We start from the raw sequence: 24,076 nt of genomic DNA on the forward strand, positions 1-24,076 counted from the left end.
GAGTGATGACAACAATTTAAGTGATGAAAAACAATCAATATAATTGAATGTCATTGTTGTTAGTTGTATGTTTTAGAATATTTCCGTGAAAACCAAGGATTTTGTTTAATGCATTCAACATATTGTCCCAATTACATGAGGACATGTTACCACTCAGTTTAACAAATACATATAGTCATTTTATTTAATGTATTGGATATATTGTTCCAATTAGATATCAATAAGTTACGAATACATGTAACAATTACATATTGGATACATTTTGATTATTGTGGATCTTTATGTTGTCCCATTTTGTATGATGACGAGTCTCTTATTTATATATAATAAAATGGGTTCATTATTTTATTGCATTGCCTAATATTGTAAAATGTTGTGATGTTAATTAACTTATATATGGATGATTTAAATTGTTACAAATAACATAAATGTAATCTGCTAAATAATATATTAATATAATCATTGTTAAAAAAACAATAATCAAATTATAAAAATCAATATTATTATAAAAATATTTAATTTTAATATAATTAATTCAAATTTTGTAAAAAAAATAAAATTTAGAACATACATATATAGTCTAATTGTATTTTTTTAAACTCGATAAATGGTGAGTGTCATAAAAATATAAAACAGTGTATTTTTATAAGTCATATGCAATGGTGCCTATTTATTTAATTATCACACTCCTGTTGAAATTGTGAAAAATGTCATTATTTTAAATGACATAACGTGCATATTTGTATGTTCAAAATATTGTAGTTTATATGATTAAATATGCACCGATGCTTTAAATACTCCTTAGGTGCCAGTAATAACAAATGGTGTTGACGTCTCACCACAAATGTTCAAAATTTAATGTTCTTTTTATGCACATGGTAATGTATGCACCAATGCCATTATATGTACAATATAAATCTCAATATGTCCCAATGTTGTATTTATGTGTACAAGACAATTTTAAAAACAGGAAGGTGCATAAGAATTATATGAGCACCAATATGCCATCAAACAATAGGAACGACCTAGTTCATAATAGTTATACCAGCATTAAAAAAAATGCTACTAGTGAATAATATATATACAAGTACTAGTGCTTTATTAAACGAGCACGGGTGCATGTGACAAGAACAAGTATTGAAAAACAAAATGTTTGCATAAACCTCCACCTACCCAATGTGTTTAGTTATAGCGAATATCTCCTAAAACCTCCACTGAGAATGGTGGAGGTTATAGTGAATGTTTTTTTTTGAAAATTTTTCCCAATCTTGTAACACTAAAAACTTCTATTACAAAATGTTTTTCTTGTAGTGAATCCTCAAAATTAACGGGGATTGTTACCACAAAATATAGTAGGGTTAGTGCAAAGCCTCACTAAGGAGGTCTAAACCTCGTGTTAATAAGAGATCGACCACCACTATCACCTTAGTGGCCTTTCCACAACTATGTAATGGTGATAAGAGAGGCTTCCATGTATATAGATCACCTAAAGGATATTCAACAAGAAAGGTTTAAGGTGATGGAAAGATCTAATGATTGGGATAAGTTATCAATGGAACTAAGAAGGCTAAGATAATAATTACCAAAGTTTAAGTACTTTATCCTTAGACCATTAGAATGGATTAGTAATATGTTATAAATTAGGTTTTAATAGATTTTCAATGATATGGAATGTAATGTCATAAAACACCAAGAGGAAATAGCCTTATAATGATTGATCAACAAAGTAACAACTAGGCATGCAAGGTTTAGAGTATGCAATTGAGATTTTATAGCTGAAGCATGCATAAACATTAATATTAAATATGACATTAGCCCTCATATTAGGATTTTATTATGTAGTTAATGTTAGATTTTTTTTTTTTTTCAATCCTTACTAAAAGATAAATAACATATCAAATAAAATTATTATTTAGCACAATTTCAAGAAACCCTAGCCCTAACTCTAGATACCTATAGTTTTAGAGAGGATAGAGAGAATACTTATAGATAAAGGACTAATAAACACCTCCTAGATTAGTGCCTTGATCTAAAAGGACAATAGAGTATTTTGGGAAAAACATTAATGAATACGACCTTGATGAAGAGGGTGAGAGGGAAGGAGCCTCTTCTTAAAAAATCTAATGGGTTCCTTAGATGGATATTTTAAATTCAAGAGATGCATGCATCAGAGTTCTCTTGAAGGATTCAAGGAAAACAACTTCACCTAGCATAAGGAATCAATATTTCGAGATAAATATTGCAATTTAAACATGGCACACATATAAACCCTAATTCACATAAGATGACAATTAAAAGATAAACAATCTCTTCAATATGTCCCAATGAAACCTCCTTATGTAAAAAAACCTTCTCCATAGACAAATTTGTACCATAAATCCACAATATGACCATGTAGGAGAGAAGACAAGAGCTAGTGCACACTTCTAGAGAATAAAGTATGATGAATGATGATGATAAAATGAAAGTGACTCCCCTTTATTTATATGAGGGCAACCAAGTGACTTTTTTATGATTTTACAAGAAAATACCTAAAACAAGTTTACTTTAGCATTCAACTAGGTCAAAGTTCATAAGCGAACCTTGAATTAGCTTCAAAACATAATAAAATGCCCAAACTAACCCACACATGCGAGAGAAAAATGGTCTCCACCATAACATCATCATCCAAAATAGGAAATGATGCGTCAAGTGTAATTCCCCCGACCTCCAGCTGAGAAACACTATGTATCCATAACCCAACTTGCATCACATAGTTTACTGTTATTCCTGTGGAAGCATAGATAATCCATAATTTTCAACATTAAACCCCAACCCACAACTAAATCCATTAAATTCTGGGTGTAAACCCTAATTTGAGTCCATTAAATTTACAATTACAATTAACATGTACTATTAATCACAGACCCAATATGCAACATGTAGTGATGATGCACATTGGAATGAACAAAGAATCAATTAGCAAAGAATATTGCACAACACAGTACCGAATAATCACAGGAAGAACACCAAATCCAGAAATAGGGTTTTAAACACAAATCATGAATTCACATAAAACATAAGATGGAATTCTTATCTGTAAGAATAGCGACTGCCCATGGGCTCTCCACATTCTGCCCTGCCATAGACCTCATGGTTGGTCAATTTCAACCACGGGTCACCCCCGAGCTAAGGCAACAACTCCAGGGAACAATTAGAAAATAACATCAAAAACCCAAGCCACGTCACCAACCCTAGTAGCCTTTGTCTCCAACCACAAGCTCATGTCCCCTGACCAACACCCAAGTAACATAGCTCGAAACCCTCAACAATGCTTACATTCCATTGTGTCTTACGATTGACCGGGACAATAGTCACCTGCAAATCTAGGAGCCCTATTGCTGCCTGGTGTCCAAGTGCTGAATTTATGAATGGAGATAAAACCCCCTAGTCGATTCGACAGTCCAAACTAGGACTCTTAGACTATCTCTGAACGAAGTTTTCCAATTAGAACTTCATGTCCACCAAGCCATAACCAAAGCACCAAGCTCGAGGAGCCACCCACTCCCAAAACCACCATGGTTTGTAACCCAGAGCATCAAGATCTAAAACTAGGATACATCCTGTTTGGTGTGATTAACTAAATAACTGCACTGGAGGAAGTTCCAGAGTCCAACCCTCTGAACTCCTTGACTCCATAGTCCCATGGACTGAATAATTCAATAACTGAATAATAATCCCCTATATCCAAATTACACTTCTTATATGCATGGCTTAGCTTCTCCATGTGACACTTTCCAAAGCCATGTGGGTCCGGGAGTGCGCTTTTAACCAAAATACAATCCAACTATTTCCTTTTTCCTTGAGTTATGACCCCCATTCTCTTTTCGTGGAATGGGATCTGCAACCATCCTTATTTTATTATTAATGATATTTAGTTACAATATAATTACATATCCAGACTCTAAGGCCTCACAACCTTTACAGGCATATCCCTCTATTTTCGAAAAAGATGGTATCGACTTTGTTTTCCAGAATAAACCATGCCCATAGCTTTCATTCTCTCCTCCCATTCTTCAATTGGTCCAATCCTAAGTGTTTTCTATCTCTCTAGGTGATGGGTCATAGGTTTTACTGTCAGCCTTGCTTTTAATCACCCTCGCACTCCTCTGCTAGATGGATGGATTGGAAATTAGCCATTTAACTTCACGGTAATGATGCAGCTCTCTCAGAGCACCATCTACTTTATGACTATTCAAAGGCTGGAATGATGCAACATCATAACATTTCCAGAACTCACCATATTTGGCTGGGAGGTAGCTTCTTCTGGTTGTGCTCAATTTTGATCGAGGGGAAACTCTCTGGACTAGATTTAGGATGGTGGGATAATAACTCTAGTTCTAGGTGTATGAAACTTCAGGATTTCATCCGGCTCCAACTCAAGTGGTGGCATTTGAAATTTAGCGTTGCAATTCTATTTTTCTCCATGGTGGGTAGTCGATGGCCTCATGAGACTCCATGGGCAGAGAATATGGAATTGGTTGGCTTCACGAAGGGCAGAACCGATGGCTTGGAGCTAGAGGTCAACAAATGGACCAACATGTATATTGTTCTGTGGGTTTTGTTAGTGTGTTGAAAGGCTCAGGGCCCTAGTTCAAGGAAGCTTCTTCATCAAGCCTTATGGTTCAAAAGAGGTCAACCGCCAGTGGGTGGTGTTATGAGATAAAGGCTCATGAGAAGATGTTGATGGAAGGCCTGTGGTTCATGGGTTATAGCTCCTTATGGCACAACAACTTCATGGATTTAGAAAAGCACCAAGTCATAGTTTTACTCCTGATATAGTTTTATTGGAAAATGAACAATATCTGACAATTCTGGCAATGTAATACTGACTATGTGGTATAGAGCCAATTTTTTTGTACTTAGTGGCATAGCATTAGACATCTTAGTTACTCTTGTATTTTATGTGAAGAAATCATAAGGAGAAATACCAACAATCTGAAGAAACTCAATTTGTGGTTCTGGGTCGGTTTCCCTTAAGTGCGGCTAATAACACAGAGATAAATCTAATGTAAAATTCCACAACAGTAATACATAGTCAATCATTATACAAAAAAAATATACACACACACACACACTAAATGCCACATGTCAAAATATTTTTTTTTAAGTATTTTATATTGCTTTAATTGAAAGTCGACATTTTCTTATTGTGCCGAGAGGCGCTCTACGACCCAGTATGGAGGAGATGTTGAGGCATAACATAAGTATGTCAACATTTTTTAAATGTTGAGAAAAATATATATAGAAAACAAAAATTAAGTGTCAGTTTCATATGTTTTAACTAACATTCAAATTAAAACATATATAAATGTAAACTATAAAATGTAACACAATGTAAAATACAAAATGTAAAATGTAAGGCATAGAACTACCTATATGATCAAAACAAATTAGTCTTTTTATAATGTAAGTTAACATAATATTGTTTCTTTAAAAGTTTTTTATTTATATATTATTATTGGTATAATAATCAATAATATTGATTATTATTATTCCAATATATTATAATAATAATTATCTCCATTATAAGTACTAGTATATTAGACTCTTACATATATTATTGATTACACATAGTGACTATTATAGAACATAGGGATGGAGAGAGAGAGGGCATAGAGAGGGAGATAATGACAAAGCTGGAGGGAAGAGAGAGAGAGAGAGAGAGAAGAACAAAGACACAAAGAGATAGAGGTGGAGAGAGAGTGAGGGAGAGAGAAGAGGAGGGAAGACAAATAAGGAGAGGAGAAAGAGAGAAAGAGAAGGGTAAGAGAGAGAGAGAGGGAGAGGGAGGGATACATAGAGATGGAGGGGGGAGAGAGGGGTCAGAAAGAAGGAGAGAGGGAGGGAGACAGTGACAAAGTTAAAGAGAGAGAAAGGGAGAGATAGTAAGGAAGAGAGAGAGGACTTGAGAGAGAGAAGGAGAGAGGGAGGGAGAGAGATGGAGTTGGATGGAGAGAGAGAGGGAAGGAAGAAGAAAGACATAGAGAGAGAGAGGGAGTGACAAGGGGGATATGGAGAGACGGTGAGGAAGAGAAAAAAGCGAGAGGGAATAGAGAGGTAAGGGGAGAGATAAAGGGAGAGAAGGGTAAGAGAGAGGGGGGAGAGGAAGAGGGAGGGAGAGAGAGATAAAAATATATAGAGAGAGTGTGTGTATGTTTAGGGAGTGAGATAGAGAGACAAAGAAGGAGAGACAAAGGGTGATAGAGATATAGATGGAGGGGCGAGAGGGCGAGGGGTAGAGAGAGACATATAGAGGGAGGAAGGGAGAGATAGATAGATATGGAGAGAGAGTGTGTATGTTTAAGGCGTGAGATAGAGAGACAAAGGTTGATAGAGATATAGATGGAGGGGGGAGAGAGGGAGGGGATAAGAGATACAAAGAGAGGGAGGGAGGGAGAGATAGATAGATATGGAGTGAGAGAGCATGTGTTTTTGGGGGGTGAGATAGAGAGACAAAGAAGGAGATAAGGAGGGAGATATAGATATAGATGGTTGAGAGAGAGAGAGGGAAGAAGAAAGAGACACACAAATACATATATTATATAATATTGAACATTATTGACTGTAGAGGAAGAGGAAGTAAAGCTTTTACAAAAGTTAAAAGAAGTTGGATTTAGAAATTTATGAATATAATTTTGTCGTTTCACTAAAATAGATGTATTAATTTTAACGTAGATGTTGATTCCTAATCCTATTTGATTGATTGCACTTGATGCATTGATTTTAGTGTACAATATTTATTTGTGATTGATTTCTAATCATATTCGATTGCTTGCACTAGATGCATTGATTTCAATGTAGATGTTGATTTCTATTCCTATTTGGTTGCTTACACTAGATGCATTGATTACAATGTAGATATTAATTTCTAATCTTATTTGATTGCTTGCACTAGATGCATTTATTTCAGTGTATATGTTGGTTTCTAATCCTATTTGATTGTTTGCACTAGAGCATTGGTTTCAATGTAGATATTTATTTTAGATATTTATTTATAATCATGTTTGATTGCTTGCACCAGATGTATTGATTTTAGTATAGATGTTGATTTTTGATTTGATGTAACTAGATATATGATGTACATTAATTTCAAAGTAATTAGATTAATAGTGTGCATTGATTTCAGTGTAAGAACAAAAAAATGATTGATGACATGCATTGATTTCTATATTATAGTAATTCAACCATAAATAAAATATTTCAATTTTCATCTTAAATAAAATGTTCACTAACTTGAAATATTTGCTTCTTGAAACTGTAAACTATTTGTAATTGACCACATTCTTATTATTCCCATTTTCCACCATTCAACATTGTTAGTTACTTTGCATTCAAACAAGATAATAGTAAACTACTAATATTGAAACTTATTTGGAGTTTAACCCACCATAAGTCACGATGATTGATTTTGGAGAAAGCTACTATTAATATTGGAGAGCAAGAGAGACAAGGTATGATGCTTACTACAATAGCTTGAGTTAAATATATGAATGATCTATGTTTTCAACCACCCTTTTCATATGATCGATATGTAAAGATGGAAAAACTAATAGATGTGACAATAAGAAGAGTAGATGAAAATAGTTTGAAATTTACCACACTAAAGACTATTTGTAATTGACTACATTCTTATTATTCATATTTTCTATCATTCAACACTGTTACAGTGTCACTTTGCATTCCAAAATTTTTATCTCATAATTTTTCATCATTCAAGTTATTAACAATCTCTATTACCTCAACAAAATCAGGTAATTGAGCAAATTTTAAACTAAAATTACTATATTAATCTAATTATATTTAGCATATTTCAAATGATCGGAATAATTATATGTTCAACAAATTTTCCATGACCATACACGACTGAAACTAGCCTAGATCCATCACAAACTTGGATCTATCCAGTACTGAGAGGGATCAAATCTTTCGAGGTGCAAACTTTTCCTAAAGTTTTGCACTCAAAAATTAGGTTTGCAAATTGGATGTCTGTCAACGCTTGATAGATCCGAGATTAAGATGGATCTAGGCTAGTAATTAAAACATTTCAAGTATTACTCAGATACGTTACCCCTTACATTGTCAACATAAAAATGATACTTTACCACAAGTCAAAATCTACACTAAACATTCTCTAAACCACATATATATATATATATATATACCCAACTTTAACCTAAAATAAATTATATGTCTATTTTATAATAAATAAATAAAATATGATAAAGAAAATAATATTTAAATAACACAATAATAAAAATTACATTAAAATAATGTGTATCACATATTTGATGAAATAAAAACATAAAGGAGATGAAACAATATGGCAACTTTTATGTGAATCTGTGGAATAGTATAAGCAAGAATTTTGGATGAATACACTTTCACTATTTCACAAGAAAAGGTCCCTTCATGAAGATAGGATGCCTCATTAATATCTTTGTCACTATTTTCTATCTAGATTGGTTAGTGTACTATTATCTAATTCTTTATTTTGCTATGTGTAAAGATGTTGGATGCTGCAATAATACACATTTGGCCATACATGCATTCAATAAGTCAAGTGGCACACAAAAGTACATGTCCCGATAGGCATATAAAACATTTTACATTGTATCCATACATAGACAGACGAGACATAATTTAGCCACTACGACATTAAATCTGAATTTACTGTGGCAGTATAGATCTAGGAATTATGACCTCAGCAATATTTCTGTGCCATGGATCAGAGAGATGGGTAGCTAGGTTCTCCAAAGGTCCAGTTCCAGGGTTTGCTGAAGCTTGAACACAGAATCCAACAAATGCCAAGAGTGCAAGACGACCTAAAAGCATTTACAGTGCATATATTAGTCATGAGAATCATTCCACATATCAATGGCCACACAAGTCTATTATGTCAAAGCAAGTCTCATGTGGTCTCCACCATCAAAAATATTGCAGCATTCAAGCTCTGTCTTACTCAAAAATTAAATTGAATAAGAATTTATTTATGTCTAATTGAAATGAGGATGAATACCTACCATTTTTTATCTCTTTTACTTTGTATTCTTTGAACTTGACAGGGTCCTTTGAAAATCCAAGAGGATCAAATGCACCACCAGGATATTTTCTCTTCTCAGGGTCCGGTTCCCCGTTTCTTTGGGATTCAACAAATGCCATCTTCAGAAACTCTATAGCAAGAATGATGGGAAGATATCCCCATGGCACAGGGAAACCCAGATAGGTTGCTTGGTCACCAGGTATTGCAGCCCACTTCTGAGCATCAACCCAGTTGCCCAGTCCTAGTGCTTCGGGTATTAACACTCCAGGCTGCAATAATCAATGAAGCATAACACATTACAAGAAGAAAATCATACATGTAAAAAATTGAACCCACAAAGTTTTTTTTTTTTTTTTTTTTTTGATATCAACAACACTGAGTAGACAAGCATTACAAGAAGAAAATCATACATGTAAAAAATTGAACCCACAAAGTTTTTTTTTTTTTTTTGATATCAACAACACTGAGTAGACAAGCAAACGAATAATTACTGAATAGTGATGACATGCAATAAATGGATTGGATTAAAATACTAGCAACTCAATATGCAAATATAATATGTTTTTTATGTTTTTTCTTCCTAGGATAACCATTGATTAATGGCCTCCCCGGGAGGTCCACCCATGGGCATTGTTAATTGGACATGTTTTGAATCATCTTCACTATGAAAATAACCCTCAATTTTATAATATATGTACTTCAAACAAACCTGAAATGTCGTATATAATGTTTTAGAATCTTAAAAAAACGCAAATATTGAAAATAAAATAATTTATAAATTAATAAAAAAATATTGGGTTTAAGAAGTGTTTTTTTACAATGTATAATTTTTTTTAATCCACAATGGAGTTAATACATCACATTAATATTAACTAAAAAAACATTTTAATGTTTAAAATGTATTTTTTTAATATTCAATAGAATTAACACATCACATTAATATTAACATAAAAAATACTTTAATGTTTGAAATGTATAATTTTTTCTATATTCGAGTTAATATAACAATAAATATTAATAAAAAAATATTCTAAAGGTTTAAGATAAATATTTTAAAGTTTATCTTATATCAATTATTTTATATTAATTTAAAAAAAAAAAAAAAAAAATATTTTGTTGATAGATACACTTTTCCAATCAGAAAGAGGTGTGTAAATATTTCAATATAGAAATTTGGATTTAAATGAATCTTGATTAAAACAGTTAAATAATGTGTTGTTCAATATGAAGGAGATGTGTAATTCTTTCCATACTCAACATGAGTTGACATGTGGCATAGCTCTCTTACTCTACCAACAAAAACATATCATATATCAATTTGATGTCTAAATTCACTATGAACTTTTATATATATATACATATACATATACATATACATATACATATACACACATATATATTGAGTTTATCTTGGGTTGGGTGGTTGAGAGGAATGATTGTCATTCTCCTCACTCAAGTAAGATTCAGTGCTTTGAAATTTTCCTAAACTTTACAATTTATTTTACACTTCCAACTTTATCTAAAGACTACTCTATGACTAAATCATCTGGCCTTTCTTTACCAAAAACTAATTCAACTCATAATAGATTTCTACCTCCAAAAATTCAATACATATAAACAATTTTTCATAAACACATTTTAGAACATTAAAAAAAACACACCATAAACAAAATGGTGTTTTTTTTAAAACTAGCTAGATAACTCTACAAGTAGCTCTAATACCTTTTTCATAATAAATGCTATTTTTTATTTTGCTATCATTACTACTCTAGTAATACAGAAACATTTATAAGTAATTCACTTTTCCATCCTATTTAAAAAAATATGATTTAATTTTGATCATATTCTTGAATTCTAACCATAAATCCTAGTATTTAACAATCACCATAATTTCTAGTATTTAACAAAAAGATGGTAAAACGGCCTGATACAAAAATTCATAAATTTAAAAAGAGTGTTTGTTAAAATTTATATAAAAATCCTTGATTAATGTTAATGTGGATTTAGTTGATATAATCCATTATTAATAATAATGTGAATTTAGTTGAAATATTATGATTAATAAATTTCTAAAATTCAAAATCTATTTTTTTTTTAATTCGTTTAAAGACAACTTTAAATGACTACAAAATTCACAACTAGGAATAATGAAAGAGGAAAGTGATTTGGGATAGATTGAGAGGATCAAGAGAGGGGATTGCATATCCGAGAGAATTTGAGGAATGGCTGTATTTAGAAAGGAAGATTTTGGGATGTGGAAAATGAGATGGGGTGAATCTGAATAGGTTGAGCCCACATGCCAGCCAAAGACATTTCTGAGATTGTGGAGTGAATCTGAATAGGTTGAGGTACATGCCAGCCAAAGAAATTTTAGAGATTGTAATATAATCATGTGTGGTGGTTTCTGGTTTTATTTAAATTAATAATAAAACACAACATTATATTTATTGAATTCTTTACTACTTACCTTATTGTGAACTCTAAAATAAGCCATGCATAGCTGCACCATCCAATGCATATCCAGTGTTTATAAGAAACACTTACCCAACCTTTTCCCGCATAGTACACTCTGAGTAAACAGCTCCTACTCCTAAGTACACTCTGAGTAAACAGCTCCTACTCCTAAGTACACTCTGAGTAAATTTCTTCTTTTAACTGGACCAGTTGTGATGGATTACAATTTGTATTCATAATATCTCGCCATAACTTCCTAGTAACATAGGTTCAATCCTTACTTTAGCTCCCCTGGCTATGTCAGGGTACAGGAACATACCAAAACAAGGAAATCTGGTCTATTGCATGTTAAAAGCAGATGCTAAAATGATAACTATTTTTGATAATCCTTTTAGTAAAAGTTTTATGATTGATTATGAGAGGAAACATGCATGGATAAGATAAAAAACGTACATGTTCCATGATCTCCCCAGAAACAATAGAGAGGCCAACATTTTATTAAATGACCATGAAATATTGTGTAATTGAATGAATACTTACAATTGCAAGCATTGCCCATCTGCAATGAATAAGCTCGGACTCCTTGTAGCGTTCCAGGTTCTCAGGTATGGCGCCCAAACCCAGTGGATCAAATCCAAAATCCCTGCAAATATGTAACACGCCATTAAAGTTGGAAATCTACTTGATCATAATACTTCAAAACCAAACTTATCTATCTGGTTGTAATATGAAATAGAAGTAGCAGAGTTAGCCTGCTTTCTGGATAGTAGTTAGTGTCTAATTATGACAACAACAAAAAATTCTATCGTCAAAAAATACAAAAAAATGATAACAAAAACTCTTTAAGCACATACCCAGGGGCTGATCCGTCGAGATGAGCAGGGCGGGGCTGGCCAGGCATCCGTTCGGCAGACATGCTCACTCTGCTGCCATTGCAGACGCCCAACGAAATGCTGTTCGTTGGTGAGAAAAACAGCGATTTTGCTGAAGAAAACGCCCTTGCAAACGCAACTGGCGCTACAACGTGCGAACATCCGACGGCAGTCGCCATTTTTCGAATGCTAGAACAGCTAACCTCCAAGCTTATGATGCTTGCGTGTTCAGAAAATTGTATAAATAGACTGATGTATGCTTTGGGCGTTAAGAAAACTGTATAGATAGACCGATATCCAGCGCAAATTCCTCATTGGATAAATGGTGGTGCTTGCTCGAATACCATCGCTACACGTGGAGGGAGTGATAGAGGCTCCTGAGCCATCTGCAAAAAACTTTAAATCTTGTGAAGGGAACTGAGTGGTCAGAACTTTCCTATATTTTTGGCGATATCGGCCACTAAATTGAAGGCCGAGAATGACTATTTTCCTCCAGGTAGATTTATGCATAGGTTGAGTTGTGGAGTTTAAATTAATTTCTGATCAGTGATGTTGTAAGTTGCTATTTGGATTTAGAGATAAATGTAGGCATCTGTTTTCTGTTTCATGGAAGTAAAATGGTTTAATTAATTATGTTGTAAGTAAATATGGGTGATAAATTTAATTAGCCATTGTGAAAAAGTTGAGTTTTATTTTTGAAATTAGTTGAGTAAACGAGGAACATGGTGATTTGTGACTCAATGAATGAATGTTTAGGAATTTCTCTTTTGTCATGATCAAATAATGTTTGAGAAAGTGTGATTAGTGACATGGATATAAGACGTGACATTGTATGTCATGACAAAATTAATGTTGAGTGTGAAATATCATAATCAAAGTAATTTTCACTGTAATACATTATGTATTGTACTTGAAAAAAGATTTGGTGTTAGGTCTTTTTCTTTTGTTGATCACTTGAAATATTTTTTGTCTTTTGTCTTGGGTATGACATGTTGATTCAATAAGAATTTTGTTGTGTGTACCATGAAACTTTTTGTTATGTGCTTTTATGTATGGAAAGTTTTGGTGCAATATGTTACATGTGAAAATAAACTTTCTCATGACTATAAACATTGTCTGGTAGTGATATATTGTATCACGTGAAAGTTTCATTTCATGTGACATAGCACATCACTTTTAAGTTTTCGGTGTTAGGTCTTTTTCTTTTGTTGATCACTTGAAATATTTTTTGTCTTTTGTCTTGGGTATGACATGTTGATTCAATAAGAATTTTGTTGTGTGTACCATGAAACTTTTTGTTATGTGCTTTTATGTATGGAAAGTTTTGGTGCAATATGTTACATGTGAAAATAAACTTTCTCATGACTATAAACATTGTCTGGTAGTGATATATTGTATCACGTGAAAGTTTCATTTCATGTGACATAGCACATCACTTTTAAGTTTTCTTTTCTACAACATCATGACATATCAAATCAATCAAAACTTTCCTTTATCATGCCATGTTGCATCCTGTCAAGTTATTTTTTTATGGGACACATTGCACTTTCTCCAACTTGGTCCACTTTCAACTGTGTAGATGGATGACCCAGATTGGATCCATTCAGCATCATTAGATCAATGTTGAGAACAACCCCAAGGGTCATCTTAGCAAATTGATGACCCAACCACAAAAACTATCCCATCGAAGGATATAGCTTCCATAATAAAATAAAATCAAGGATGGACAATGGAGGATGCAACCATGGTCGTTTTACAAAGTCTAATCGCAAAAATTTATTCAAATGTCACATCAAGAGATATATTGCCCAAAGGAAATGCCTTGTGACATAATTAAATTTCATATATATATATATACAGCTTGAGTGGGCCTAATGGTTAAGAGCACAAGTTTTCTCCTAAGAGATCACAAGTTCAAAACCAGAGGGGGGTAGAGTATGTATGCCTTCATAGACTTAGCATTGAAATCGTTGCATGGAGGTGGGTCCCTTGTCCCATAAACAAGGGGGTCTCATACACCAATTTGGTGTCTGGCTTGGCCAAGACCTTAAAATTTGATTATATATATATATAGATGAAAAAATATTTTAATCGTATTAATAGAAAATTATAACTTACATATATATTCCCCACATTAGATAATCACTAAGAAAAGCAGCTATGGGATTAGCTCACTTGGAAAAGCATGTAAATATGTTATGTAAAGTATTATAAGGTCCTTGGTTCGATCCCCAAATTAACTTGTGTCCATATTGGGGGAAGGCATGGTGCATTTAATGGTTGTAGTGATAGTGGATAGAATCAACCTCGTGTCTTTCTATTATGAGATCACCCTAGTTGTGAGTTCACTACTCACAAAAAAGGAAGTAGCTCCATTAATCTCTTGCATGGAAATTACACTACCTCACCAACTATCGAGAATGCGACAAATAGAAGGTTTTAAATGCACGTGTTATGAGGAATATGAGAGTAGGAAAGTCTAGTCCTTTCAACCTCCCTCCACTGAGTACCATGATTCGCTTTATGATGGAAAATCATTATGACTAGTGCATGTACTATCTCGCATTTAGGATGGAAGCTTCAAGCTACTCTTGGCACAAGATAAATTTCAATGCTACAATTATTATTGGCCCTCCTCAATGGAAAGTTCATTAGGTATGGCTTTCAAATTTGAGTTGGATACATATTATTTAAGGCAAATTGACTTCATTTTCAGGAATTTCTATCTCTTAGTTCCCCCCTCCCCTCCTATTGCTTTTATTCCATTGCATCATTGTTTCTTCTTCTAGGTCTTTTCATCATCCTCCCCTATTCTACATTGAGTTTCTATTTCCTTCCTCTCATTTCCTTTCTATAGTCTCCTTTGAGTGTCTTGGGTTGTTGGTCTTTGGTCAATATTTCACTCTCTTTTAGTTTATTCACCTTGTCCACTTAATGTTGTTCATTAGTTTATTGCTATTATTTGGCGCTCTCTATTGAATATTTTCGTCCCCTTTCTATCCCTCAAGAATCTCAATTTTTTGATAGTTGGTCGATCTCCTACTCTCTCTATATCAATAAGTCATGCTCCTCCTCCCTTATCGCCTGTTATGTCCTCCATCTTGCCTCATTACAGACTTGATGACTCCAACCATGGTTCTAGTAGGAGAGGCTTTCTCCCTCGTACATGTGCCCAATCTAGTTGGAAGGCCTTTGTTAGTAGGTACTAGTAACAATCCTCTCACTTGGATTAGGAGGAAATGGATGTAGTAGAACAAGAAGCCTAGGTAGAACATAAGTTTATGTCTAATATAAAGGCAGAGGAGGACGTCGAGCAGAGGAGGACGTCGGGCAGTGGATCCCTACTACGAGCAACATTCATTCTAGATAAACACAATATATGCAAACCATGGATCCATACTAACAAATAAATACTATAATGGGTAAGGTCTTAGTTGAGACGTCCACAAGGAGGATTCTTCTTGACATTAAGGACTTGCAACAACAAGTTAACAAACTAGATAGTAAAGTTTCAGTGTTAGCCAAGAAACTAGCAAACCTAGAATTCCATAGTAGTGAAGAAGATGAACAAGCTCCTACCCTCATCTAGGTGGACTAACCCAATAGTTAATTATGCCATCTGATTTAATGTCTTTATTTCTAGGAAGTAAGTGTAGGTTACATTGTATTGTGAATAGTTGCTACTACGCTTTATTTCCAGATCTATAGAAAGTTTAAGACTTATTTATTTAGATAAGTATTATAAGACATTGGACTTATTTTATGACTTTGGACTTATTTTAATGCTTCTCTTTTGGTTTCCATGTAACATACCATAAGTTACAGACATGTAATGATTTTTTTATTCATAATACAAAGTTAATCTAAAAAAGTCACATACGTGCATGCACACGCACACATTCAAAAAATATTATTATACAATTTAAACTAAAAATATTACATAAATATAAAATCCTAACTTCACAATTTATTTATTTATGTTAATATTGTCGCTGTGATAAACACCATCCAAAATTTTTCCTATACCTGGATTTTGGAGCCTAGTGTGGATCTTGCAATCGATCGTTCCATGGTCACTTCTTGATCGATCAAAGTCACTTGCTCATGCATGCTCAATTTGCAATGAGTTCATGAATGTATTATTCCACGCAAGCTTGGACAAGCATAAGAAAAGTCTGTCAAGATAATGTCTATGCAATGTTCAACCCATGTCAACAGTTAGTGCGCATTGTCATTGACAGTCCCTCACCTTTGGTTACATTTGTACTTCTATTTTGGTGAGTTTTTTTAAATTGTTTCTTTTGCATACCTTCGTTCTTGCAATTATTTTTTTTCATGCTTTCGACTATCTCTATTAATTTCTTTCACTTTAATTAGTGTCATTTTCATGTTATCTTCACTATGGCGTGTGTCACTTTCAATATTGTTCGCATATCACAAGTATTGCTCTCCCTTTTTCCTTCATATAGTAAATGTCGTCTTTATGCATGTTAGTTTTCGCACAATGTGTATAAGATTATTTTGGTGGTTTCAAGGGTTTATCTTCATGAAAATGAGTTTATATTACCATGTAAACACTTATCGCACTCATTTCCAAAGTTTTAAGCACTGTCGCAAAGTGTCATCACGGTCGTCGCAAAGTGTATATTGAGTGTTGCACTAGTCGTAAAGTCATCACAAAGTTGTGGCATTGAGGGAAATATGTTGTTAATGTGTTCTAGATGATCTATGTTGCTATGTCGTCAAGTTTTCTAAGTACGTGATCACAATCAATTCATATCACTATTCACATCAGTCTCATTGATCCCAAACTTAGCCATTTTTGGAAACTTTTCTGCAACCTAGCCTCATTCGGTCTTCCCCAATAGCGCATTGCATAGTTCCAACCCCCAAGCCACAACCCTGTCCCTTGGCACTACTCAATGCGTAGCTCCTGCCTCCCAGGATTGTGCACTGCTTAGTTTTAGTGCCCAAGCCTAGAACTTGGCTCCCAGAATTGCGTAATAAAACCCTCCAGCCTAGCCCCAACTACACATTGTGCAGTCTCTGAGCTCAAGCCCAAACCCTCGGCTCTTGAATTTCCTAACTGCGCAATCACCAGGTCTACTCTGCAAGTCCCAAAATGTGCAGTTGATAGAAATAGTGAGAAACCCTGCAGTCTGACTCACTGAGTCTCAAGCACAATCTTCTTGCACAGTCTAATCTGAACTATGAATTGTGTGTTCAAGGCTCATTGCGGACTTGATAACTCCAACCATGGTTCTAGTAGGAGAGACTTTCTCCCTCGTACATGTGCCCAATCTAGTGGGAAGGCCTTTGTTAGTAGGTACTAGTAACAATCCTCTCACTTGGATTAGGAGGAAATGGATGTAGTAGAACAAGAAGCCTAGGTAGAACATAAGTTTATGTATAATATAAAGGTGGAGGAGGACATCGGGCAGTGGATCCCTACTACGAGAAACATTCATTCTAGATAAACACAATATATGTAAACCATGGATCCATACTGACAAATAAATACTATAATGGGTAAGGTCTTAGTTGAGACATCCACAAGGAGGATTCTTCTCGACATTAAGGACTTGCAACAACAAGTTAACAAACTAGATAGTAAAGTTTCAGTGTTAGCCAAGAAACTAGCAAACCTGGAATTCCATAGTAGTGAAGAAGATGAACAAGCTCCTGCCCTCATCTAGGTGGACTAACACAATAGTTAATTATGCTATCTGATTTAATGTCTTTATTTCTAGGAAGTAAGTGTAGGTTACATTGTCTTGTGAATAGTTGCTACTACGCTTTATTTCCAGATCTATGGAAAGTTTAAGACTTATTTATTTAGATAAGTATTATAAGACATTGGAGTTATTTTTATGACTTTGGACTTATTTTAATGCTTCTATTCTAGTTTCCATGTAACATATCATAAGTTACAGACATGTAATGATTTTTTTATTCATAATACAAAGTTAATCTAAAAAAGTCACATATGTGCATGCACACACACACATTCAAAAAATATTATTATACAATTTAAATTAAAAATATTACATAAATATAAAATCCTAACTTCACAATTTATTTATTTATGTTAATGTTGTCGTTGTGACAAACACCATCCAAAATTTTTCCTATACCTGGATTTTGGAGCCTATTGTGGATCTTGCAATCGGTCGTTCCGTTGTCACTTCTTGATTGATCAAAGTCACTTGCTCACGCATGCTCAATTTGCAATGAGTTCATGAATGTATTATTCCATGCAAGCTTAGACAAGCATAAGAAAAGTCTGTCAAGATAATGTCTATGCAATGTTCAACCCATATCAATAGTTAGTGTGCACTATCATTGACAGTCCCTCACCTTTAGTTGCATTTGTACTTCTATTTTGGTGAGTTTTTTTAAATTGTTGCTTTTGCATACCTTCGTTTTTGCAAGTATTTTTTTCATGCTTTCGACTATCTCTATTGATTTCTTTCACTTTAATTAGTGTCGTTTTCATGTTATCTTCACTATGGTGTGTGTCACTTTCAATATTGTTTGCATGTTGCAAGTATTGCTCTCCCTTTTTCCTTCATATAGTAAATGTCGTCTTTATGCATGTTAGTTTTTGCACAATGTGTATAAGATCATTTTGGTGGTTTCAAGGGTTTATCTTTGTGAAAATGAGCTTATCTTACCATGTAAACACTTATCACACTCATTTCCAAAGTTTTAAGCATTATCGCACAAGTGTAGTCACGGTCGTCGCAAAGTGTATATTGAGTGTTGCACTAGTTGTAAAATCGTCACAAAGTTGTGGCATTGAGGGAAATATGTTGTTAATGTAATCTGGATGATCTATGTTACTATGTTGTCAAGTGTTCTAATTATGTGATCACAATCAAGTCATATCACTATTCACATCAGTCTCATTGATCCCACACTTAGCCATTTTTTGGAAACTTTTCTGCAACCTAGCCTCATTCGGTCTTCCTCAATAGCACATTGCATAGTTCCAACCCCCAAGCCATAACCCTATCCCTTGGCACTACGCAATGCGTAGCTCCTGCCTCCCAGGATTGTGCACTGCTTAGTTTCAGTTCCCAAGCCTAGAACTTGGCTCCCAGAATTGCGTAATATAACCCTCCAGCTTGGCCCCAACTGCACATTGTGTAGTCTCTAAGCTCAAGCCCAAACCCTCAGCTCTTCAATTGCGTAACTGCACAATCACCAGGTCTGCTCTGTAAGTCCCAAAATTGTGCAGTTGATAGAAATAGTGAAAAACCCTGCAGTCTGACTCACTGAGCCTCAAGCACAATCTTCTTGCACAGTCCAATCTGAACTATGAATTGTGTGTTCAAGGCTCAAGCTTCAACTGTGGGCTCTTGAACTATGCAATTTCACAATCACCTAGGCTCCTCTGTCTTCTAGAGCTGCGCAATGGAAAAAATCGGTGTTTGAGCCCTCAGCCTGGCTCCCTGATTTCCCCAACTGCACAATATTTTTGCTTAGTCCAAGACTAAAATGTGCATTGTGCAGCCTCAAGGATAAATCCTGACCCTTGACTTCCTGAGCTGTGCAATTGCGTAGTCACTGAGCCTCTCCCTTAGCCTACCACCTGGTTCTGACTTAGTCAATGGATCATCATGCAACATCTTAGATAGGGGTTTATCAGACTGATGGCGTCTTGTCATGAGTGGATTATAGATGTAGGAACTCTATCATGCTATGGAAATATGATGAAGAAGGAGATGGAGAAGGAGGGCGTGCTAGAAGACACATATGGAGCTAAAAATATAAGATGATCATCAGACGAGAAGCTGAAGGAATACTGGATTGCAACAGAAGACCAAAGATCAGGACCACATGAAGAATCCATCTGATTCACAACCATTTGGAGGGAATATATGAAGAACAAATCATATCTCTCGTGAAGATGAAGCATTGGATACATCACTTATTGAAGACAAAAAGAAAGAAGCAACAAAATGACAGCTTGGCACTACCACATCATCATGTAGTCCATCTCATAGGTTTCATGGCATGTCTGGTCATGAGTCATCATATGCCACATCCATATTGTGTATTATGTAATTATCAATTCAAAATGTATTGTAAATTTGAAGTCCAAAGGACACATTCATAATATGAAGAGTCATGTAAAAGTCGAAAAGTCATAGGAAGTCAAACAATCATGAGGGTAGTAAAAGAGTCACAATGAAGGTGAAGCATCACCTCATTGGTTATATATACACCCTCATTGTATGAGAAAAAAGAATTTTCACCTTGGATCCTCTCGCAAGGCATTAGATAGAATAGATAGTTCTATTAAAGAGAAAGGAGTGGCTCCAAATCTCCACTATTAGAGCTAGTGGTTTTCATTGTATACATGTGTCTTGGAACTTTTAATTAATATCAGAAGCCTTATGGCCAACATGTTCTTCATGCATGGATTATGAATATTTGTAACACTGTTATGTGAATGTTTGTAATTCATATTTTCTTTCATTCGTGCCAAAGTAGTTGAACTATTTAAGTTATTTTGGCACTTATTATATTGAGAATGTGTTGTAATGGTTATTATCGTTGTCGCATTCTAGTGGACTATTCCGCTGGATATTAGACAAATATTTCTTCTTGTATTGGTTGCAATGACTGTCACATCTTTGTGAACTATTCCGTTGGATGTTGAACGGATTCTTCTTGTTTATTTGTGTTTCTACTAGGGTGGTACTATTACCTCTCTCTTAGAGGCTCATTTCTCTTCCCCCTCCACAGTAAAAGAACTTTGACACACAGACAACCAAACACTCACCATGAACACTCCCTTGAATTAAATAAAATCAATTTGTTTAGATCAATAGTATTGGGCAACAATCATTCTGACGATGATAATTATGTTGATGTATGTGATGATGAATTCCTGAGTGCACCAGTTGATCTTTTGGTTTCTCATGGAAATTTTAATTTGAAAGATTTAGATCTGAAATCTGTTTCGTTCAAAGAAAATTCTCTTATCGAAACATCCTCTTTGTCCCATTGTCCCCTATGCTCTCTTGTTTACAATGCATCTACATGGGATGAAGATACTCCGCACTCTTCAAGTTATTCATCATATGAGCTCACTTCTCAATTGACACAAGGTAATGAGGTTGTCCATGAAGAAAGAGAGAATAATCAGATCATTGAGTATCTTTTCTATCCCGTATCATCTCTTGCATTGCATGAAGACAAATATTAAAATTAGCTTGATCATGAAATTTCTCCATCTCTAGATTTGTGATCAAAAGAATCTTTCAGCTTGAGTAATCTGGTTGTCGAAGTTGTAAAATCTAATCAGATTAGTGATAGAGTTGGCTTCCATCCAATTAATAGTGATCTCATCCAAATACGTGAAAACAACTATCCTCACACCATGCATGATCTAGTTCAATCTTTGGAATGCAATTTTACAATCCTTGAAAGTTTCAGGACTTGGTAGAGTCGAGGTACTTCAAATTGTGTTGATGGTTATGTCAGGATCTCACAACTCTGGTAAGACCCCCGAATTGAGTCGGGTCTAGTTTTATTCGCAAAACTCTTATTTTTGCATGGTTTCAATCGATGTAAATTGTTTCTTGAAATATATTTTGCAATGCTAAAATGATCTTTTGAACCTTCAAGATTCGATTTCTGATCCAATTCAAGATTATTCATATTCATGCAAATATATTGTATAAAACATGGGTTTGGAATGTGTATCTCTCATAGAATTGTGGAACTGTGAAGTTTATTATTCTAAAGATTGTCTTTGGCCAATGGAGTCATACATATCACACTCTTTTGAAAAAAATCAGCTCTTGATCCTTCTTGTGAATATTCTAATGCTAATATTTTTCTTCATTGCACCTAAAATCCTCTTGAGTGCCAGTAAATGCATGGATTGTTTAACGAATCAAATTCTTCTTCACTTGTTTCACCCTGACTGGTTTCATGTGTTTGTTATACTAGCATTCCTTTTTACTTCTTTCGACGATTACGATGCTAGTGCAATGTGTAACCAATCACAAGAAAATGGTTTGTTACACTTGTCACATGAGGAAGATGATTCTATTATGCAGAGAATTTGCAGAACTATTCAAATTGATTTATCTTTGGAAATTCCAAACTGGGAATCTAATGCTTTAATCAACCCGTCTAATCGTGATTCTATTCCCGATGACTGTCGTTCAACTTACTATTTTCCCATCAACACATCCAATGACAGTCGTTTTAAATCCTTTGATTTTTATGGTTTAACATCTCCCTATATGGGTACTTGTCAAGCGGTTGAGGCACTTCCACACTCGCGTGGTTATGTCAAATCCTTCCTGTCTTGACACGCCTGCTGAATATGATCAAATCTATTTATCCTCATAATATTCTCATCATAATCCCATGATTTTAATTAAAAAATCATCATTTCAAAGGTTTCATGGTTTTGAAGAGGATTTTCATGAATTTTACATTCCAATCGTTGAATGGTTGGAGCAATCTTACTTGGCAGGCTCTGTCGCAAATAAAAAGTTTCGATCTTTCCACGAGCTTGCTAAGGAGTTCGTTGTAGTTGAAGACACATTCGTAAGAATATTCTGAGGTTTGTTGAATGCCGGTTTTCATAAAAAAAAAGTAAGAATGTGAATTGCTTAGAAGTAGTGGCTACAAATTATCTTTCTGCTAACAGACAAGACCTCAAAATTTTTGTGCAAGTTATTCAAGTTCTTATATGTTCTGTTGCACATTGTTTTATATCAGTTTTAATTGCTTATATCTTTTTGAATGCAGGTTGGAAGCAATTACAATGGTTTCATTGGAAATTTCATTATACGTGACCCCGACCTTCTAGATGATTAAGTTAGGAGTATTTTTAGTTGCATATTATTTTACATATGCATCCATATTGCATTCATTTTCTCCAATTTGTCTTGTGTTTTCTCATTTCGATTTCGCATTATATTTTCGGTTAGCCTCCTTCCATTTTGTCTTCTCATTTTTCTTCCTTCTTGTGTGTTGTATTTTATTTGTTTTGTAAGACCTTGCATGAAGATGATCTATTGGATCAAAAGGGAATGTGGAAAAATAGAAAAGGAATTTGTGACACTACAACATTTGGATAACTCTTTGCCCTTATTCCTTGTCTTGGTTACATCTTTTGGTCAATGATGTTTTGACAAAAAATACGATCCTTGCATTATGAAAGCCTTGTGTCGAACCATGATCTCCATGTCTATTATGGAAGCCTCATCCCTACACTCAAGTTTTTATGTTTTTTTGTTTTCAAGTTGATCCAATCAAGTAGAGAAGGACAAGGGGAAAATCTAAACGAGAAAACCAATATTAAAGGTCTTATATATGCTTCTCTAAAGGGACAACCTCTCTTGCTCTCAATAAGTCGGGATCCCTCTTCCACCCATGAAATAAATAAGTTTCGATGCACAGTCCTATATAAAATAAATAAATATAGGTGAAATAAGAGAAAGGATTCCTATGCAGAGAGGTGAAGAAAGCAACTCCATCAGGGTACTGTCCATGCTTGTTAGCAATAGAGTAATGTCTGTATTCTTGAAGTGACTCCATTGGGGTACTGTGTAGGCTTGTTAGTAGCAGAGCAACACCAGAGATGAAAAAATATACTCTGAAAATCTAAAGCTCGTAAACTTCATTACCCTATCCT

At 34.5% G+C, this 24,076-nt stretch overlaps 1 protein-coding gene across 1 annotated transcript; it reads right to left on the bottom strand.

Annotated features, from left to right (window-relative positions):
* Positions 1–8,603: 8,603 nt before the first annotated feature.
* Positions 8,604–12,638, bottom strand: LOC149190530 (chlorophyll a-b binding protein 6, chloroplastic-like). The gene is made up of 4 exons (XM_089413418.1): positions 12,391–12,638; positions 12,077–12,179; positions 9,063–9,351; positions 8,604–8,864 (listed from the first exon to the last, which is right to left on the bottom strand). Exons 1-4 carry the CDS (start codon positions 12,585–12,587, stop codon positions 8,710–8,712), a joined length of 744 nt encoding a protein of 247 aa, XP_089269544.1. The 5' UTR covers positions 12,588–12,638; the 3' UTR covers positions 8,604–8,709.
* Positions 12,639–24,076: the final 11,438 nt, after the last annotated feature.

Source organism: Pinus tabuliformis, chromosome 3_1 (assembly GCF_031772625.1).
Source record: "Pinus tabuliformis cultivar Carrire ecotype Pingquan chromosome 3_1, CPIR1, whole genome shotgun sequence".
Taxonomy (NCBI): Eukaryota; Viridiplantae; Streptophyta; class Pinopsida; order Pinales; family Pinaceae; genus Pinus; species Pinus tabuliformis.

Excerpts from the sequence above, each read along its gene's own strand:
- LOC149190530 (XM_089413418.1), bottom strand. The coding sequence starts at position 12,587 with ATGGCGACTGCCGTCGGATGTTCGCACGTTGTAGCGCCAGTTGCGTTT. Across the intron at positions 12,180-12,390 it reads CTCGACGGATCAGCCCCTGG|GGATTTTGGATTTGATCCAC; the intron begins GTATGTGCTTAA and ends ACATATTTGCAG. Across the intron at positions 9,352-12,076 it reads GATGGGCAATGCTTGCAATT|CCTGGAGTGTTAATACCCGA; the intron begins GTAAGTATTCAT and ends TGATTATTGCAG.